Source organism: Astatotilapia calliptera, chromosome 23 (assembly GCF_900246225.1).
Source record: "Astatotilapia calliptera chromosome 23, fAstCal1.2, whole genome shotgun sequence".
NCBI classification, from domain to species: domain Eukaryota; kingdom Metazoa; phylum Chordata; class Actinopteri; order Cichliformes; family Cichlidae; genus Astatotilapia; species Astatotilapia calliptera.
In genome coordinates, this window is record NC_039323.1 from 3,523,010 (window position 1) to 3,544,063 (window position 21,054).

The 21,054-nt window shown below is 41.0% G+C and overlaps 2 protein-coding genes across 5 annotated transcripts in view; both read right to left on the minus strand.

The window, feature by feature from the left end:
• Positions 1 to 1,179, minus strand: part of tle5 (TLE family member 5, transcriptional modulator) — a 57,472-nt gene extending 56,293 nt beyond the window's left edge. Inside the window, exon 1 of one of the 2 annotated variants that reach the window (XM_026157999.1) lies at positions 146 to 1,179. In XM_026157999.1, coding sequence (XP_026013784.1) covers positions 146 to 172 — 27 coding nt within the window. In that variant the 5' untranslated portion in view covers positions 173 to 1,179. The remainder of the gene's footprint in view (positions 1 to 145) is intronic. The other variant, XM_026157998.1, reaches the window with a different exon arrangement.
• A 2,263-nt stretch (positions 1,180 to 3,442) lies between these two features.
• LOC113015699 (guanine nucleotide-binding protein G(q) subunit alpha-like) overlaps positions 3,443 to 21,054 on the minus strand; it is a 33,875-nt gene continuing 16,263 nt past the window's right edge. For all 3 annotated transcript variants that reach the window (XM_026157838.1, XM_026157837.1, XM_026157836.1), the window contains exons 3-8: positions 18,712 to 18,896; positions 16,643 to 16,797; positions 14,524 to 14,652; positions 11,138 to 11,267; positions 8,005 to 8,158; positions 3,443 to 7,688 (exon numbers count right to left, since the gene is read on the minus strand). In XM_026157838.1, the coding sequence (XP_026013623.1) occupies positions 7,498 to 7,688; positions 8,005 to 8,158; positions 11,138 to 11,267; positions 14,524 to 14,652; positions 16,643 to 16,797; positions 18,712 to 18,896 (944 nt within the window). In that variant the 3' untranslated portion in view covers positions 3,443 to 7,497. The remainder of the gene's footprint in view (positions 7,689 to 8,004; positions 8,159 to 11,137; positions 11,268 to 14,523; positions 14,653 to 16,642; positions 16,798 to 18,711; positions 18,897 to 21,054) is intronic.

Below are 21,054 nucleotides of genomic sequence, written 5' to 3' on the forward strand. Positions count from 1 at the left end.
TTCTTACTAAAAAACAAAACAAAAACGCAACTCTGTTTAATTGCAGCCAAGAAACAAGTCACATGCGTAATCTCCTCTCTCCCCGACTCAACCTGCATGCGTAAACACGTAGCAGACAACAGTGCTGAAATGAAAAGCCACTTACTGAGTGCCTTGATTGTGGAAACATCATGTCAGTTCCTTGTTTGTTGCTCTCCTTCCCAAACACGATGTTTATATTTCCCCTTGCGTTGCTCTTTCTTTTGTCCAAAGCTAGCCCAGCCGTACACAGGAGCTGTCCAGCGTTAGCAGGATGACTAGCTAACAGTAGCTAGGGGACTCCCCCCACCCCACCACCTCTTTTAAACAAAATAAATAAATATAAAATTAAGCCGATTATAAGTGATGCACTTTGCGGCCGTTAGAGAGGCAAAAGAGTCTGTGTCCTATCTGGGTTGTCCCGACCCCGTATTTACTGCTTTAGCGTGAGCAGGAAAGCACCATCAGTGCTGGCTAAAGCTAGCTAATTCTTCAAAAGCTGTCAGTCAAAATGATTCATCGCCGTCGTAAGCTTTCCGCTTTAGCGCACGAGCGGCAGCGTCGCGAGCTCAGCGCAGGTAAATTAATAACGCCGTGCGTGCACTAAATGTTTGGATGCAGCCCGCGAGCGGAGCGGAAGGTGAACGCCGACCGTGTTTCGCCTCGTGCCGTTGGCCCCCTTACAGCTCGCGGCTCGCTCCCCGCAGCCGCCACAGGGATGAAAAAAGTGAAGAAGAAATCTCAGAAATAACAAAATGTCTGCGGGTTCGTTTCAAGTTCAATCCCGTTTGGTCCAACGGCAACAATTGAGTCGCGTGAGTGGAGGGAGCCAGAGAGATAGGGGGGATAAAAAATAAATTAAAATCGCCGCTAACGCTGAAACTGCAACGCTGCCCGGCTTGGACTTTAACTCTGTGTTTATCCCCTCTTGAACGGAGGGAGTGCGGGAGGATCGGCAGCGGAGCCAGAAAGTCAGCCCCTTCCCGAAGCTGGTGGGTAGGCAAAGGCGACGCTGCTGGGCTGAACGCCCCACACAGAAACACCACGGATAGATGCGCGGAGAGCAGCTCTACACCCCGCGGATCTACAGCAGCAGGCCCAAGTCTGAGCAAGCAGCGCCTCATGCGGACAGGTCAGCACACACAGGCTCTCCCCACTCACCACTGGAGGTTTGTGTGCCATAGTTTATCGCCAAGAATAACGAGTAATTATAACATTAAAAAAAATATAATATTAATACATTAAAAATATATATTTTAAAAATAGGTTTTAGTTGTTAGACAAACATCAGAATCGGTCCGAGAACCACTAATCCAGCCCATCAATGGCTTTGAAACATTTGAATGAGGGAATCAAATTTAGACTTACAGAACTGCCCTATGTCCACTCGCACTACACCAAAGTACACAGACAATAACGTAACTGAAATTTCTTTTCTTTTTTTTAACTACTACAGAAACTTTTTTAAAAGTAGGTCCACACTTACAATTCATACATCAAGCAGTCATACTTGACAGAGTTAGAAAAGCTGAGAATTTTAAGTGCTTAAATTGCACTTCTTTTTCTTAAATTAAGATATCTCAGGGATTAAATGTGTAGTTAAACTGCTTTGCACTGACAGAAACAGAAGTTTCACTGGTTCGGCCCACTTAATATCAAAGTAAACGATGTAAAATGGACATCCCTGTTGTAGAGAGCTGAACTGAAGAAATCTTTTATGTGAACTCTCTACTCTACTGGGAGCAAATGACTGTTATTTACCTTTAAATTCACAGTTATGGGCATAGAACTTAATAGAACCACAGTGAGTGTTTTATACTTTTAAGAGTGAAGTTATGAAAATTCCTTAACTCTACGGTAAGATGCAAAAGTTCTGAATCACCCCTCGTTGCTTCGTTTTGTTAGGAAAAATGGGACAATTCAATAAATGACTGCACCGAAGTGGAAACATGCATGGAAATACCGTATGTGAGGCAAAAACAGTCTGGATGCTTGAAATTCAGTCTGTAGTTTGACCACCTTTGTTCTTCAACAGTGTGAAGCCTCTTTGGCTTTCTTTGAATCACCTTTTAGGGCAAAACACTTATAGCTGTCAAACTGTCATCTTAAAATTCAAACAGTTTATTTGTTTTTGCGTCAGACTGGTGGCAACAAAGTGCTCAAAGATACACTTTAAAACTGATTATTTGCCAAGTTGTCTGTTATGTGTAGACAACTGTGTCTTCAGTTAGGGGCCTTTTGTATGCTTGAATGATTCATAGGTCAGTGTTAAGTGGCATAACAAAACAAAAAATAATATTCCTCTGAAAATGGTCAAGGACAAGACTGAAAAAGCATCCGATGCCTAAAGAAAAAATTTGAAAAACTCTTAGATCAGCTGTAGAAACTGTTCAAGACCACTTTAAAAATTACAATAAAGTCTGGCTCCTTAGAAACAAAATAAGCATCAAGCACCTCGTTCATGTACTTTCCTAATATCAAACCACGCCTGAGCCAGTGACAGCGTCTATACAGCATCTCACCTGGGCTAAAGACAACAAGAACTGTTCAGTTAGCACATTGTCTCTTGGAAAATAAAGGCGAGGCTCAGAATCCAAGTGTCTGAAGTCCAGTGAACGTTTTCCAGTCTGATGATTTGAGGTGTCATGCCATCTGCTTGTGTTGGCGCTTGCCGCATTTTACCAAGTCCAAAGTCAACACAGCGTATGACAATATTTTAGAGCACTTTACGGTGATGCTAAATTCCTTTTTTGCAGGACACAGCACCTGCCCGCAGTGCTAAAACCACCACCAAATGGTTTGCTGACCATCTTGTTACTGTACTTGATTGGCCAGCTCACACACCTGACTCAAACCCCACAGAGAGGAGGATAAGAAAAATCTAACTTTGGTTCAGCAACACCTCCGCAGCGGCACATGCTGATCATATCCACTGCATCAATTTGGGGTAACTCACGGTAAATGAGGCTGAACCACATACTGAATGTATATATTTATATGCATTTCACAAGTTGGGATTTCCATACTTCAAAACCCATTTTAGGACGTCTTAATCTCAGATTTAAAAGGCGCTAAAAGTAAAAAATAAATATGTGCGCTGCGTTATCAAAATAGTTTTGTGAAAAGTAGTGTGCGATTACCTTCAAGAGTCAAAATGATTTGTTACCCAGTCACTTGAGCACTTGTTTGTTAATATCCATTTTCACTAAACAGTATCCTACCTTAAGACTGCAGAGAGAGGTCGCTGCTTTCCAAAGGGCAGCAGTATTTATACAACAAATCATTTTCCAATCCATGTGGATAAAATGCATTCAGAAATTACACATGACCTTAAATGGTGGAATCTTCAAGTCACTATTTATATAAAAAAACAAAAAAAACAAAAAAAAAAAAACTTGAGAATAAAAGTACAGGGATGCAAGAAGAGAGTATAGGAACATATTTTATTCCAATTTAAAACATTTAAAGGAGAAGGCTATGTAAAAATCATCATGTATGAATGAGGTTCAGGCAACAGTGGTTGAAATGAAACATACAAATAGAGAAATATGGCTAAAATACTGTAAATCAATAACCATTAGGACCCTTTTCTCGAGGGCGTTGCATGAATAGAGTATCTCACCCCCCACTCCCTCCCCCAACCTGACAAAACGCATGCAGTTAAAATGACACTTATTTTTAAAAACAGCAGTTCATCATTAATCTTAAATATAGAATAAAACTGTCCTTTTTGTTAATTAATCACACACTTAGTGTTTGCTTTAAAAACTGGACCACGAAATCCACAGGTCCTCTGAATTTTTTCCACAACATTGGCACTTGTTAAGAGTCTGGCTTTACAAAGAAAAGGGGATTGGCACACTCATTGTACAGAATTTACATTTGGTATACTTTAAAACAAAACAAACAAAAAAAAAAAATACATTACTTTCAATTTGTACACCACTACACAAAATTTGAATTGTCTGAAAAGAAAAATCATGTCAAGTGGTCCTAAATACGGTGTGTCAACCTTACAAAAGGGGAGGAAAAAAAAAAAAGATGCAAAGAGCTTTTTAATATCACTATATCCATCCCTGAAACCAGAATGGACCTCAAGCATAAGCAACACCCATCAAAGTGTTCTCTCTCTCTCTCTCTCTCTCTCACACACACACACTCACACACACACACACCTCAGAGTACCAACGAGCGTGCTTGAATGGACAAGTTGCATGAACGCAGGCCCATTGCAGCGGTGTATTTTCAGTGCCTTTGACCCAGGGAAACAATAGACAGTCCAATCAAATAAAGGAGATAAGAGAGAGCGCAGAATGGCAGATGTAAACACGCAGCATATTCAACCACCAAAAACACAATGGCCATTTCAGTACCTTCATTTGGCAAGTTTTTCAATAAATACAATTTAAAAAGGAAAAAAAAAAAAAAGAAAGAAATGAGGCTCAACATGCAAGCTTCATTTGCAAACTAAAACCACAAGTAAGACTCAATTAAATGCTGCAATAACTTTCACTGCACAGGCCTGGGTCAAGTTAAACAGGTTTTTGAAGCCTTTGCTTAACACAGAATTTGCTTGGCACACCATTTTGTACTGGATTGTCATGTGAGTCTTTGTTAAAATGCATTGTGTGTAGAATGAAGCAAAGTAGATATAAAAGAAAAGGATTATTAAAAATAACCGAACCGGCTTTTCTGACGGCTCTGGTCATTGGTAGTGTAACCATGGGACTCTGTGTTAGCGTAAAAATCCACGTCGTCAGCGAGTGGAAACCGACGCCACCGTGCTGACACCAGAGGCTGAACGCAACCTTTGTTTTGTGTTTTTACCGTCTGCAGGACAGTATTTTCTCAAGGTTGCAAGCCACGGCTCAAGGGAACAGCGTTTCCTGAACGTGCCTTTCTGTGGCATCCAAAAGGCCAGCTTCAGTCAGTCAGCATCACATGGGCAAGTGGGTCAAAAATAAAGGCTTTGAAATGTTTCGTGAAGCACCAAAGATTAACCATTTACCATCTAAAACAAAGTAAAGATTACAGTCCAGCAGGGTAAGTTTAATCTGACCCTGCCGCCTCGTTCAATGTGCACTTAAGGTCAAAATATCCCAGCATTCTCTCTCCCCCTCCCGTCCCCATGCAGCCAGTGTCAAAGTCAAGCATGAAAACACTACCAATGAAGAGGCAAATATGTAAAAGCACAGAGGAAAACTTTGCATCGCTGATTTCAGCACATAATTCATAATGGGATCACCTGGGTGATAAGGTCGAATAGAAAAGACACTAAAAACATCCTATTGCAACTTAAGAAACCCAACTTCCTTTAGTTATTCTCTTGAAGGTAAAAAAAAACAAAAACAAAAACAAAAAAAAAACAGGGGGAGGGCGGGGGGTACCTAAACGGCCACCAGCCGTCTATCAGGCTTCTGTGGACTGCTGCTCTCAAAAGGATGTCAACACGCTCCTGATTCAGGCACCCTCCCGAGGCTAATTAATTGCGCCTTTTGCTCTACACCATTCAGATTCCTTTCATTTCTACCAAAGCTGCTAAGAGTAGCCCTTGTGATGAGAAAGTCATGAAAAATTACCTGAATTACATAGTGAAGACAAAAACAAAAAAGCCACATATCAACTCTCGGCTTAATGGAATATTTAAACTACTATCGGGCAAGACGCACAATATGGGATTGGTACCAAGAGCAAACGCATATCCTTAAAGATTACAAAAAGTACAAGCATCTCTGAACAGTAAATATTTAACCACCAAGTAATTTTTTGTCTGTTTTTCATTTTCCTATTTGCATAAAGCACAAACCTGACACAGAAACCTTTTTTTTTTTCCTTTTTCCTATGTCAAGCACTTCAAAAACAGAACTGCAACAACTAAATATATGAAGTATCATTAGAAACAGAACACTTGACCATAAAATAGTTTGATATTTTACAGCAGTATAAAATCTACTCCCAACTTTGATGTTGAAAAAACAAAACTTGAGCTGAAACTAGGGACAACGTCTCATTTACTATATCAATAACAAATAGATCCAATTGATAAATTAGACATACAAAAAAAAAAAAGAAGAAAAATTTATGATTGTGACAGTTTAATCAAATGTTGGCTGATTAATATGGTAAAAATGAAGGCGATTACAGGAGAGGAAAAAGCCATTTGCATGATCATAACCAAAGTTGTGACTGAAGCAAACTGGCAGCGCAAAAGCTTTATTTCATCCAAAACATGACTGCTGCACCAGTTTAATCTGATGCCATCATTCACACATTGTGCACAAGAAAGTTATCCTCACACAAATAAAAATCACAGTACTGTTACACGTGTGATTGAGACAACATAAAGAAATGCCACACAAAGTGAGGTGTTACGCTGTTAAACATCTGGAACGATCCAACTCGGGAGAAAACCTTCACTTAGTTTTTGGCAAAAACCAGCTCCCAAATATGTTTCTTAGTATCTGAACTAGTTAAGGGATTAAAACGATACTGGCAATGTTACTGTATTTACAGAAAAATGTAGGTGGTTTTAATTTAGCAAAGTGATAGAGAATTACAGGGGAGCTGGTGTACAGTACGTAAAATACTGGTAGTGTTGTCTCAGTATAAAATCAGGGGCACTGAATAATAAACAGAACCTGACCACTCCTGAAAGGGTTCCTTTGAGTAGTCGCCGTCGATCGGTTTAATTAGCGAACAACAGAAGAATTAATGACGTTAATATAGATGAAAATATTGAAAGTCAAAAGAGAACATGTAGTCATCTCTGTGTAGCCCTCACTCTGTGTGAGCAGCATGAAAACTTTATTTACATTCAACAGAGCTTCTATGCTCTCATTTAGGGCACGTAACCCCCCAGAAAGAGTTAAAAGAACACATCATGGACAATTCAAGACCCAGGAGAACCAAGTACCTCTCTGCACCCCAGCACTGTCTGATTAATTCGTTACCCTCTGCAGATGAGCAGAGTCCAGTGTGTGCCACCTGGCCTCAAGCCCTCAGGCTGTAGTGTATAGCATGCATGGGTTAAATAACTATGGGAGAGAGCCCTTTGTCCGTAAAAGCTTAGTCTACCGGGAGATGGTCCTCTACCCACACGAGCGCAAGTGAGACTGTAGTGTAGAGAAAGAAAAACGTGAGCCACGGCAAGAGCCGAACGAGGAGCGCCGGAGTAGAGAACAACCTCCCAAGAGGTGACAAATGGAGGGAGTGTTATATCTGAATGTGTTTCATGTGTGATTGTGCAAGACAAGCAGTTAATAAAACCAAAAAAAAACAGAGTCCTTAAAACTGGGCAAAACAGCAACCAAGGGTCTGAGTGAAGAGAGGGCAGAATATGGATAGTGTTGGTCTGGTAAAAGCACAAAGCAATGCTCATCTCTTTACGAGTGCATTTCATGCAGATGTGGACACTGCATTGAGTGTGGGGGCTGTGGGTGTCTTGCTTGCACTCTAACCATCTGTCTTTCCAATTTTCCTTCACACCAGGTTGTATTCTTTGAGGTTGAGCTGCAGGATGGTGTCTTTGACGGCCGCAAAGACGAAACGGATGTTCTCCGTGTCGGTGGCGCACGTGAAATGGGAGTAGATTATCTTGTCACTATCTGGGTTCAAGTCCACAAACATCTTCAAGATGAACTCCCGACCTGCCTGCGCGTCCCGCTGAGGACCTGGAAGGAGGACAGAGTGGTGTAGTTAAATGTATTCGCTATGAATGAGCGAGGAGGAAAGGATTCACTAAAACAAAAATAAAAGACACTTGGGTGACAGGTTGCTCAATAAGAGAGCGATGTGACATTTTACAGGAATATATTAGTTTGTATTGTAGTACAGCATCATGGCCATAAGGTGTCAGTCTACAATAAAACAAACAAAAAAACACAACTGCAAAAGCAAGGTTCCTATATAAAGTAAAAAAAAACCTCAAGCGTGCACATCACATCCTTCACTCTTTGAAACACTCTTGTTTACAAGTCAACTCCTTACCATCAAACTCTGGGAAGTAATCAACCAGGTGAGAATACATGATCTTCTCTTCCAGCAGGTCCTTCTTGTTAAGGAACAGGATCACAGAGGAGTTCTGGAACCAGGGATATGTGATGATGGTCCTGAACAGAGCTTTACTCTCCTCCATGCGGTTCTAACAACGAAACAAGGACGTTAAAGAGAGCGATGTGTTCAGAACGCTTCACTTTCAGCTTCACTCGACACTGAAAGCAACCAAACTGTAAAGCAGACCATTTATCCAAAACCTGCAATTATATGGCATTTCTGTTTCTTTCTAATACAGGTCAGTAACGATGACAGTGTAACTTGCAAGTGCTTTTGGCAACAGTGGCTTTGTAATCTGAGATTTTTAGTAGATGCACTTATTATTTCAATTGAAAAACAGGTCTCATCTTTAGAGCTAGAGACAGAATATTTACGGTGACCTCTGACCTTCACCAATATTTGAACTTGCTTTGAGTTTAGCAGATGTACTCATGGTATCAACTTGAAAATCCTACATCAATTTGTTTGAGTTCTTGTGCTCAAAATTCAGCGTCCGTGCTGTCCAGCCAACCAGGTGACAACAATACCCTACATCAGTCTTTCATGCCTAAGGAGTAAAAATGCTGCAATGAAATTTTGGTAAAATGCACTAGCCTGACGCATCAACTCAAAAACGGTACTCAGCAGTTTGTATGGCCCTCACATTCTTGTATGCATGCCTGACAACATCGTGGCGACTTGACAGAGTCAGACGGATCGAAACACAATGTCCCAGAGGAGTTCTGTGGGATTCAAAGCAGGCGAGTGTGGGGGCAGGCCAGCGGTATCAAATCCTTCATCTTCCAGGAACTGCCTGCTTAGTCTCTCCACACAGGGCCAGCTACTGTCGTGCACCAGGAGGAACCCAGGAGCCACTTCACCAGCATAGGATCTGACAGTAGGTCCAAAGATTTCATGCTGATACCTAATGGCAGTCGGGGTGCAGATGACTAGACTGCAGAGGTGTGTACACCCCTCTATGGATGTGCCTCCCCAGATCATCTCCCACCACTAAACCAGCCATGCTGATCAATGTTACAGGCAGCATAACGTTCTCCACACTTTCTCAAGATCCTTTCAAATTGGTAATACTGGTGGAAGCACACACACGAAAAATTAGACATCGTCTGGCTCTCTCAGATTAAAAACAAACAAACAAAAAAACAAACAAAAAAACAACAACAAAACTTTAAATTTAAAAATCCTTGCCAGCGTTACTCATGCGGGGTCATTCATTACATCATGGCGAGACACGAGACAATCCTGGACAGACTTGATGAAATCAAAGGCAAAGAAAACTCCCGTCAGGCTTGAACTGGTCCACAAGGGTCAAAGTCTCAGTCTTGAGCTTGTCATCACAGCAGGATAATCTCTGCACACTGAAGTCTGCCAAGCTTTGTCTTAGCTGGTAACCTTTCATTAAACGAGTTTAACAATAGCATCATGATTGTCTGGTGTTTGCTATTACCTCTTAGAGTCTGAACATTAAAGGGGGGAAAAATGACTGTAAAAATTAAACCAGATCCGTCTGTCCAGCGAGGTGCCTGAGCTGGCACCATACGCGTGTGCAGTTAAACTGGTAACAGAGCAGCCAGACGACTGGACCCTGCGATACTTGACTTGCAGCAGCTGCTGTACTGATGTACAGCGTCACAGCTGGCAGCTGGGTTTGGTTTATCATATGACCAGGTCAGAGAAAGGGTTTGTTGTCAGAGAGGAGCAGAGGGCACACAGAGGCTGATCACATTAGCTTTATTAGCGATAATTCTATCTGAACAGTCAGAAGCCAAAGCTGACGACACGGGCAAAATATCCCTGAAATAAACAGAAGACCTGCGTCCAGTTTGTTGTGAGAGATTTGATAAATTGTGTCTCATTCATGCGGACATACGACGTTAGTCTGATGACCTGCTTAGTGCTCTCTCGAAAGCTTCTTTGATTGCTCCCATGTTCATATGGTGTCACCACAGAAGATGTTTGATTTGATAGTTTTTCTTCTTTTAAACAAAAGATGCCCTTCCTGAAGCTTTGCACATTAGGTAAATGTATTAACCACAACACGATGGAGCCACTACCTACTAAACTTTCTCCAATTCAAAAGGAGTCATTGAATAATTGTTCATTTGCATTGTTACTGCTCAACTATTGCTGTTAAAACAAGCTAACTGGCGCTGCATAGTACAGCTGCAGAGGTGTTTTACTGGAAAGCAGTTGATGAGTGCAGCAGGAGTAAACAAAAAAGTTAAACCTACAGCTGTGAGCTGCAAAAATCTAAATAAATGCACTTGCACTCCATCGTGGACATGCACAGCTGGAGACCCGATGGCTAAAAAGTCATTCTTGTTATACTTAAGGTGCCAGTATACCCTCAGTATTTGTCACTTCATGCACAGTCACAACATCACACAGTCAGGTCTATTTATGCCTGCTATTAAGCCACAGGTGGCTCCAATGTTCTCCTGAACAACAGGTTTCACTACTCGGACAATAACCGCCACATGATATTGGAAGAAGTCAAAACTGGAACCTCACAAAGTCTCATTTTTGTAACATCTCCCTCTGTCTACTCTGTGACTTTGAGCTTGTCTACCAATATCATTAGAATGGCGGATGGTGGCTTCAACCCAGCTGCGGCAGCGGCCGCAGCGTAACGCCGCAGGTTAGAAAGAGAAATTGCAATTTTCAGCATGCGCAACTCCGTGTTTTCGACGGGGGTAAGCATAAAAGCAGCCTTATGTATGCGCTTGAGGCACACTGCCTAGGGAGCATGTTTATTTAATTAAATAATAACTAATAATTTCTCTGGACGAGTGTGTGCGGGGACAAAAATGGACAGGCACGTGATGTCCACATGAACTCTCGCACTAACTTCTGATGATGAAATTCGCATCACTGGCACCTCAGTGGACTTTAAAGTAAGACTATACGCTCTGCTTACTATTCAAGCACCCTAATAATTTAAGTACACAAACCCGAGCTTGCTCACAATTGCAAAATTCTGGAAATATGTTGATATCAAAACGAACTTTAAAGTTTATTAAGAGCACAGCATCAAACTGTTGTGTGAAATTACAAGTCTCTGTCTCACCTCATTGTCCGACTCCACCAGGACCTGGTCATATTCGCTGAGAGCAACCAAAAACATGATGGAGGTGACGTTCTCAAAGCAGTGGATCCACTTCCTCCTCTCTGACCTCTGACCCCCAACATCCACCATCCTGATTGGAACATGATGGGATGAAGGGCAGAGGGGAAAGAAAAACTTTAATTAGCTGCGAGTCTTTACTGGGTAAAGTTTTCTAACTCACTAAATATTATACTCAGCATCCACTTTAACATTCGTTAAATCTTTGAGCTACTTTAATCAAATAAGACCTGAACCACAGAACGCCAGGGGTACGCATGCCCTGAAAACGTGTTCAGCACATGCGTTACAAATAAATTAAATATTAATATTCAATCCTGAAGTGATTCAGCCAGGAACAAGACACGGATCTGAAGCACGTCAGGACAGAAATACATTTCAGAAAATGGATCTGTGCAAAGAGGATTCTTAATTTGTCATTTTCAGTGGCCAGTCAATAGATTTCAAGGACGCTGTGGTCAGGTGGTTACAACGGAAGCCTATTTCAAAATAAAAATTGTAGTAATGCATTTCAAGCCAAGCAACCCAATATAAAAAGAAATGAATTTGCACTGTCTAATGACAGGGGAAATGTTCCAAGGTGAACCAAAAGAAGCATAGGGAAGTTTATGCACACATACAAACAACACCATCTTCCTCTGAAAAGCGCAATGCAATAGAATCCATGCAGTATAACTAAAGTTGTGCTGCCAATAAGGTGCTAAATGTGAAGGCATATAAGAGGAGCACAGAGAGTGGGGAGGAACAAGAATGCAGAATTAGGAAATAATTATTTTAAATAATCAGGAAGGGGAAAAAGTAAGAAGATGGAGGAAATTTCTTTAAGGCTCATCGTGTTGGCTTTAAATCTAAGGTCAGGAGATCTGGATCATGGATTAAAAAGCACTTCTGTTTGGCTCTGGGCTCGTCCAAAAAAATAAATAAATAAAAAAATAAAAATCAAGAAAATGAAAATGTAGAAACACCGAAGAACCTTTGGTGCTCGATACAGTGCCGGTCAAAAGTTTGGACACACCCACCCATTCTTGGGTGTGTCCAAACTTTTGACCGGCACTGTAAGAATGAAAGTGGGCCAGAAAGTTAAGTCTCAGCTCCATTTAAATAACATATGACACAGTGAAAGTTTGATGAGACAAAGGTGAACTGAGCAAGTCTGCCAGAAGAAATGACGGCATTGATAAATGGGGCCCTCCAAAAGCAAGCCTAAAATAAAACTCCTTTATATTAAATGACCTCCTTTGTTTTCCTCTAGCAAGGATGAGTGACCTACTTAGTTCCATAAGCTCTCCTATGCTGGATATTACTTCAAAAGCCAATTATGATGAAAAAAAAGAAAAGAAACGGGCCTCATGGAGAGGTCCATCATGAAAGCACTCCTTGTTGCAGCAGCACCCCTGTCAGCTGCAAGTATCCTTGGAGTCCTACGTGCGATTATTGCTTACAGATGCACATGTGAGCACTATGGATGAGTAGTTAGTCCTCCCAAACAGCAAGTCAGCTTAGAGTCCACCTGGTGACATAACTGTTGCATTGTTGTGTAACGTTGAGGGGCACGCTGCGTCTTCAGTGAGCCTCCTATTCACCCACTGATGAGAGAATTCATCACTTGGACAAAAGCAGACCTCCACACACAGGTGGGAAGAATATAATCACATTTACAACAAACTGAGCTGAGGAACTTGTCTTGCATCAAGTGCGCTGCATGCTCCACTGCAGAAATCACCAAATTAGCAATTTGTTATTGCATTATTCTTCCATTAAAACCTGACATTTATTGCCTCTTCACATGCATTTTTCTTATGCATATATATATATATATATATATATATATATATATTTTTAATATGCTTCTTCAATCTCAGCAAAAAACCTGATGTCACTGAGAACATGCAGTGATTCACCATCATCAGCACAGCCAAGCAGAGTAGAGCCTATTGGCTATCTGCAATAGGGCTGCTGGGAACCTCTTCAACACAGCCTCATTGCAAGCAGAGTTATTTCTAGCCTTGCCAAGCGTAGGAGGGGGCTGACATGATGGCTTCCTATCGATTTGCACTCTTCTGTAATCACTTGCGTTTCCTGGGTCCATCAATCTGCTCATCCTTTTTTAACAGGAGGAGGAAGGGAAGCGCTTGTACGTATTGGTGGCAGGTCCTAAGACATTTAGTTTTTATGTCCTGTTTTCCAGGTTCCACGTCAGGACTACAGAGAAACAGAAGAGGACTAAGATGTAAAAATACAGCCTTGGAGCCTGAGACGTTTAAAAAAAAACAGCTAGAGAAATGTCATTTGTCAGCATTTTTTTCCCTGTGACTCATTTATCTCGAGCCATTTTTATTACAAATTATACTTCATTTAGTTAGGCTTAAATGCTCTCAACAACCAAGTACCCAGTCCCACTACCAGCCAGCCAGTTTGCTACATGCCCGTCTCCCATTTCCTTTCCATCTCCACTCTGAAGTCTTATTTAAATAAAAAGCATTAATAACGTATGCAAAGTTATTGTATGCATACAATCCAGAAATCACAATTTTAAACTGCATACAAACAACTTTTTATTGTTGTTTCTTTGTGTTTAAAATATTCGATTTGAGATTGCGTGCCTTTTACTGTAAAGAAGCTGCAGTAAATGTAAAATGCTTGTCATGGAGGTTAGAGAATGTGACTGTTAACTGAAAGAGGATCTTCAGCACTGGTCTTTCAGTGCATGAGGATTTCTCAAGGAAGTAATGAAACGATGGAGCACATACAGCAAGTGATAGAAACAACGATTTAGAATCAGTCCCGTTCGATGACATCTTCTTGTGATCCTTTACTTTAGACTGCAGATGGAAATCCCGCACTGAATACTTTCACATTTACAATGAGCGAGAGGTCATGGAGAGAAAGCTGTTTAGATGAAGCTCAAATTATCTGCGATTATCCTTGACATGCACCAGAAACTGCACCCTGAAGCAGATCAGTCAGCTGCAGGTGGTCCAGTTGGTTCTGATCACACATTTCCACACATGGATAGTATGAAATTAGACTGGGATTGCTAATGATATGATAGAAAGTGTACAATTTTTGACTTAATATTAAATGTTGCAAAATAAACTTTACCATAACGACTAAATCTTTAGATCATCAGCTGTAGATATACTAGCAGATCAAGTTTCTGTTGACTTATTAATTGATAATGATATCAGGATAATGCACCGTAGGATAGATCATGGTTATAATCCAACTTTGAGCGCCAACTTACAAATAGAGACAAAACACTTTAACCCAAATTGTGTATACCCAATCCCTTTAAAATCTGTGTCAAGATAATGGATGTCGTCTTCTACCTGAAAATGATGCTTTGCAAGTCGAAAGGGTATTCTATGATCCCAGTGGTTGGGATTCGAACCCTAAGCACATCCTGTTGGGTTGGTAGATAGGACGGGTCAGCAATACGATCCAGATCACTTAGATAGCTAGAGACAAGAAGGACAACAAAAGACAGAGGGAGGAAAGAAAGTGAAGCATACAGCAGATAAAGCATATTCCATCCAAAAGCAAGTGCATCAGTCCAGATGCAACCAAAGATTTCCGAGGGGAAGGTGTGGATGGGGGACATTTCACGCTAGCGCCCCTCCAAATGAAATTGAGCTATATCCGTGATGGCAGCTCTAAAAGACATAATTCTCAGTTTTAACTTTTCGCACTGTCAAAGAGCTCAAAGTGAAGGCTTGTAGGTTTCTAAAAAGATAAGCAGTATCCTCTAAAGTTAAATTAAAAACAAATGTGTGTAAAGTCTTGTAGCTTAAGGCTTAAACTCAAGACTAGTCTTTGAGAGTGTACCATCAGGAATGTGCTGAGCCTTGCTGTGCAACACAGTGTAGATTGAGATAGCGGCATCGACGGTTTCCAACTGGCTGACCAACTTTTCTGCTGCTAGCCAACCAGTAACACCAGCAGGAGCACTAGACACCAGTACCTGAATATAATATTCTCCAGGTTAAATGGGTACTCAATGATGCCGGTGGTGGGCACTCGGACCCGCAGCACATCTTGCTGAGTGGGTACATACCCTGGTGTTGATATTCGTTCTAAATAGTTAAGGTAGCTGCGAAGGGGGAGGGAACATAACAGATGCACATGTATGCACAGAGACACAACTGTCAAGTAAAAGACAACATGCACATGAACAGTGCTTTCATTGTCAAGTTGCTCAACTCATTTTAAAATGGATTCAATAATTCTTTTGTTCTTGTTTTTCTGAGGTGCAGAGCGAAGCATCCAGCATGCTGAGCTCCACCTGGGACCAATGCATACGTTGTTATGCACATTCACGCACCAAAGCACTTAAAGTGCTGGGTAGATGTGCACATGAAAGTAACACGATATAAATGCAGTAAATTTAACCTTGCCATTTAATTAAAAAAAAATATATATATACACATTTCCCCTTTGTTCCAGTACAGATCTCTCACTTAGATTGTCCAAGCTTAGCGCGCATTTAGAAGATGTTTTCATCCTTTTAAGCATTTAGCTTCAGGTCTGAACCCACGTCCTTATGACCCCATTTGTGTCCACAGGTTTCAGTTCCTACAGTCCAGCATCTTTCTAAAGATGAGTAGCTTTGATCTGGCCGTTGTACCATAAAGGCCTGCGTGGTAAAACACTAAAGTGATGGTTGTACATGTACAAAGAAGCTAGTAAAGATAGTTCTTTGTCCCAGACTCCTCAGTTTGAGCGAGTGGCCCAACTAAGTGACTGGTTTCCAAAGGTTACTTTGCTCTTTGACATTTACAATTTTCTTGATTTTCATTGTCCAGAACTGTACTCTGACAATCATTTCTTACAGGTCTACACAGTTCTTTAAAACTTGAGGCTATTTATAATTAGGAGTTTGCATTTTACAATTATCCAATGAAATGAAGTAGCCACAGGTAGACCCCTGCCATAGCAAATGCTCCAAGTATGCATGCAAATTGACATTTCGGTTTTATTAAGTGTAAAAGAAACCTTTTGTTTTGCCCATTTGTGTTGATTCATGTGTAAAAATGAATAGAATCCATATTAAGATGAGTCCGAAACATAAAATATGGAAACCCTGAAAGGGGATGACAAGTTTGTTTCTTAACAAAACACTTACACTATAAATGCATCATGCAAAGCTTCAGTTTCATCCCAATCTTCAACTGTTCAAAGGAGCCACATTTGGCTCAAATAGATTAATGCAGGTTGGAATTGGCTCTATATATATTACTACCGTCATTTATAAACCTGCCAAGAGCTCCTCATGCCATCTGCTGAATTCTGTTCTCTTGCTTCAACCGAATGGATGTCGTCCGTCTGCCCCCCCAATACTTTTTGTGTCATTTTTAGAAAACAAAAATATAAATTCTAACATGCATTCTTACACACTGCTTAAACATAAGGCAAATAGTCATTCAGTAAATTATGAAATGTCAGACGTACTACTTGGTCGAGTCAGAGAGCTGGTACTCTCTCCTGCGATCATACGCTTCCTGGATGCCAGGGTCAGCCCACAGCATCTTTATCGCGCTAATGTACGGCTGCTCGAACGATGCAACCTTCTCTACGTCCACGTCACGCACCACCAGGGCATTGTTCTGGAAGAACAAAACAAAAACATACAAAAAGACGTTTAAGCAATGCTTCACAGCATTTCTAATAATTATTTCATATTAAAGTTCATGATTTGAAGTACCTAAACACATGTGGAGTTAACAGACAGGAGAATACTGTGGATTTATTTTCCACCACTGGAAAACTCTTAAGCCAACACAACACCAAAACCTGAAGTTCGTTAAATGGCCACCTAAGACTGGCACCATAAGTAGGTCCATCCCTACAGGCTTCCATGGTAAAATGCTCAACTTTAAGAATGATATTAGCATGTTTAGAGCCTGGTACAAAAAGCGTTTTGGTTTCAGCCCATTCCTCCTCTCATCACTATACAGAGGTTGAATTTTTTAAACCCATCTGGGTTTTTATAAAGGCTTACAGCATGGCCTATTAAGCAGACACAGATAACTGTAGCTGATCCGTCCACTAGGCTGATCTGAGACACTTAACTGGGCCTCGCCACTTCGTGGCGTTTGTGTGTTCTGGAGCAATTTCAACGCCATTATTTGCCAAATAAATGCAGGATGGAATTAGCTCTTGGATTGTTAGCAATGTTGCTTTACAGCAAAAAGGTTCCCGATTTAAATGGTCTCGCTGGCCTTCTGTGTGGCATTTGCATGTTCTTACTGCGCCTGTATGGCTTTCCTCTGCATGCCCTGGCTTCTTCCCACAGTCCAAAGACATCTTGGCAATGTTCCCTGTAATTTTTTAAGTGTCGGAGCGAACACACAAACTCCCTGAGCGGTCCCTTAGACCACTGTGAGCAACAGCAGACGTGTGCACTGTGGTCACGCCAGCATCGAATCCATCCAAGTTACATGGTTTATTAAAATGTTGTTTTTACTCACAGGTGGAGAGCGCTTTCCAGCACTTTCCTTAGAAAACACAGTTTTTACCGTTTCTTCCCGCAGTAAATATGAACAACTATAGTAATCAGGAAAAAAAAAACCCAAAACATTGCATATATTTTTTTAATTATAACTGGTTTTACGTGGCCTATCAACACATTTAAAAACTGGTCCACACTTTTTCCATCAATTGTTCCGTCTGTCCTGTTCACATCTCCAGTGGTTGTACACGTTGTCATTAACGTGGCTTCACTCCACATCAGCCGTATATGTGAATCGCATTATTGGCTGGACTATGGGATAAGGTGGCATCGTTATAATCCCATACTGGAGCAGCCAGCCACTTACTGACTAACACTACAAAACAGAATTGTTAATGTATTTATTTTAATTTAAATTCAGGTTAGATTTATTTGTGCGCAACACAGACTTTGTGCGCAGAGACCGTCCCAGCAGTGCGCAATTGCGCACGCGCGCAGCTTAGACGGAGCATGTTGGGTTTAGTGTTTATTCTAAATTGGCCGTGGATATGAGATGGAATGTATGACTAACTGTGGCTTGCAGTGTAAAAGCCCTTTGACTGGTCAGTAAGACTACAAAAGTGCTATATAAAATACCAGTCCATTTCCAAATAATATGGCTTGCTGTGTGGTAAAACCCCACCCAAGAAGTCTCTGCTGCAGTTTTCCTGAGTGAAAACCTAGTATTTTCTTAGTCATTACTTCTTAGCAGGTATCTGCGTGATGCAGCCACACAGTTTATGGATGCAGCTTGCTAATGAAGCTAGCTAACATTATTGATGACATGGTATGACATACTATAAAATGCCATTTCAAAAAATATATATAAATAAAGAATAAAGCTAACAGAGGCTTTAACGTCAAAAGGTGTTCACAAACTAATGGGTACATTAACTGTTATACACAATATTTGATGTACACTAAGATCTTCCCACACATGTTCCCAGCAAATTAGCCAGTACAAGTACTTGATGCACCGATGCCATCCAAATGCTATAACAATACATTTCTGCCTCCTAATAATACACACCTTGTTCTGTTCATACTTGAAGGGGATCTTAAGGTTCTCAGTTGCACGGATCATGGCCTGCATCGAGGTGAAGATGTTCTGGTAGACCAGTTTGGTGAAGCCCTTCTTGTCTTCATCTGTATAGCCTGAGCCATGGATTATTCTCATCTGCTTGATGAAAGTGCTCTTTCCACTTTCTCCAGTACCTGGAAAATAGATGGGAGCAGTAAGCAAACTGCTGAAAGCAACTGTTATGAATGGACAAACTGGTGTAAAAGGTATCTTTCAGTGTGCCGTGTGTGCTCTAGGAACAAAAGTTACAGCAGCATTATTATTTTCTTGCAAACATTTAACAAAAGAAGAAAAAAAAGAAAAGACAGATTCAAATGAGATAGTCGTTAATTTACACAAATTGAAATCTAGAGGAAGCAACCATTCAAATAAATACAAATATCAACCATAACACATGATTTGTAACCCATCCATGTAACACTTCTGCACTTGCCATTTTATAGTAATGTAGCCTGAAAATGTATTTTTGCCGAGAGCAAACTAAGCAAGAAGTAAAATAAAAGACTTGTGGGTACAAATCAGTTTTCAACAGGTCAACCAAGCATTCCAGAAACTAGTTTAAAAGTAGCCTTTTTTAATATAACTCGTTTCTGTGGCAATAAATTGGTCTGTCTCTGCAACAGGCTGGCCTCGTCTGTCCACCTACATCTTAGCATTGATGCATGAGGTCAAGAAGAAATGTGCACCATCGTGTCCACAGGCAATAATCCAGACCTCAATGTCAAGCCCTTCTCTGCTTCACCAGTTCAGGGTGTATGCATTTCTGGTGAGATATTTGAGCATTATATAACTCACTGTAAATAACTCTCCAGCTCTAAAAAACAAAGCTTAAACGACATAGAAGTTTCTGGGGTTAATTATGGTCAAGCTATTGTCTTCTTCCCTCCAGTCCAGAAATGTGCAATGTAACAATGCAGTGCAATGGTTGTTTTGGCAGTGGTTCCCAAAAAGGCCCGACTGACCACACGAGGACTGCATGGCTCACCTCAGCTCAACAAAGAGCTGGGTACAGCGAGTTCACTTCTCCAATTTTGTATCACTCATCATGCATATGCACATGTGCATAAACACACAAAAAGACCAAGTCACAGACAAGAAAACCTGCTTGCACATGCAGAGAAGGAACTACACATAACCCCACAGATCCCCCTCTCTCACTCACACACACACACTTTAACTTCCCCACAAGACCGTCCACAGCAGGTTCTGTATCTTTATATGGACATATTCTGTGAGCAAACTACCACTCTGGGCTTGGAGTCAGACTGAAAGCATCAGGGTTTGTATGCTGCGGACATAACCCAAAGAGTACGATTTAAAAAGACAAGGCAGTTAGCAGCCTAACCGAAACTAACCCTCCAGTATTACCATGCAGCGCTTTCTCCAGCGCAATCGTCTCTTCCACCCCCATTCCACCATCTATTTTCTTCCTCTACAACCCTGATGGAGATCTCCACCGCTCATCTCTCCATCTCACTTCTCCCAGCACTCAAGTCTGAGTCACTGCAGTTTTAGCTGCACACGCTCTATCAGGTCTCTACCTTTCAGTCTCATTTTTGCTTTATCTCAACTAAAGCTGCAACTGATAGCATGTGTTAACCAAGTCTTTAGCTTATAGAATTTTAATATTACAGGTTTGTCCACAAGTCTGCTTAACCAGATGTTACAGTTACGATGTGCACAAATCGTGACACTGCATGGTCCGTCTTTATCCTCCTATTCCAAAGGGCTTCAGCTATAAGATAAATTGTACATTTCTGAGCTTACGTCATTATAGTTAATTTACAGATTTCTGTAAAGGAAAGCTACAACTCAAGAGAGCAGGCTGTAAGGTGACCTTTATTTTCACGGTACCGGAATATTGTTAGTTTAATAAAACATTCAACTTAAAGCCATAAATGACAAGATCAAATAGAAAGTTTGATAGCTGTTAAAATATTTCAATATGGGGTCAAAGTAGAACTTAACAATTACACTACCATTCAGCACAAGTGGCTGAAGGCAGGCTATGTGTAAAGGCCTACATTGATATTTACAGCTACAATGTTGAATCATAACTGTAGTTGCTGATTAGATAATGGAAAGCACTTTGCGTTTTGAAGCACAGCTCGTATTCCCAAGACATAGTAGCTGAAATGCCTTCCAAGGATGCCGAGAGACAAGTTTTGCTCTCGCTGAATGAAGAGCACAGTCGCGCGTACAGCGAAGGAGTGCCCTGAGCACTGCCTGCCTTCTAACCAGAGAGGATCTTTCACTGCAGAAAACAGGTCAGGCAACATTGGAGTTTCCCCT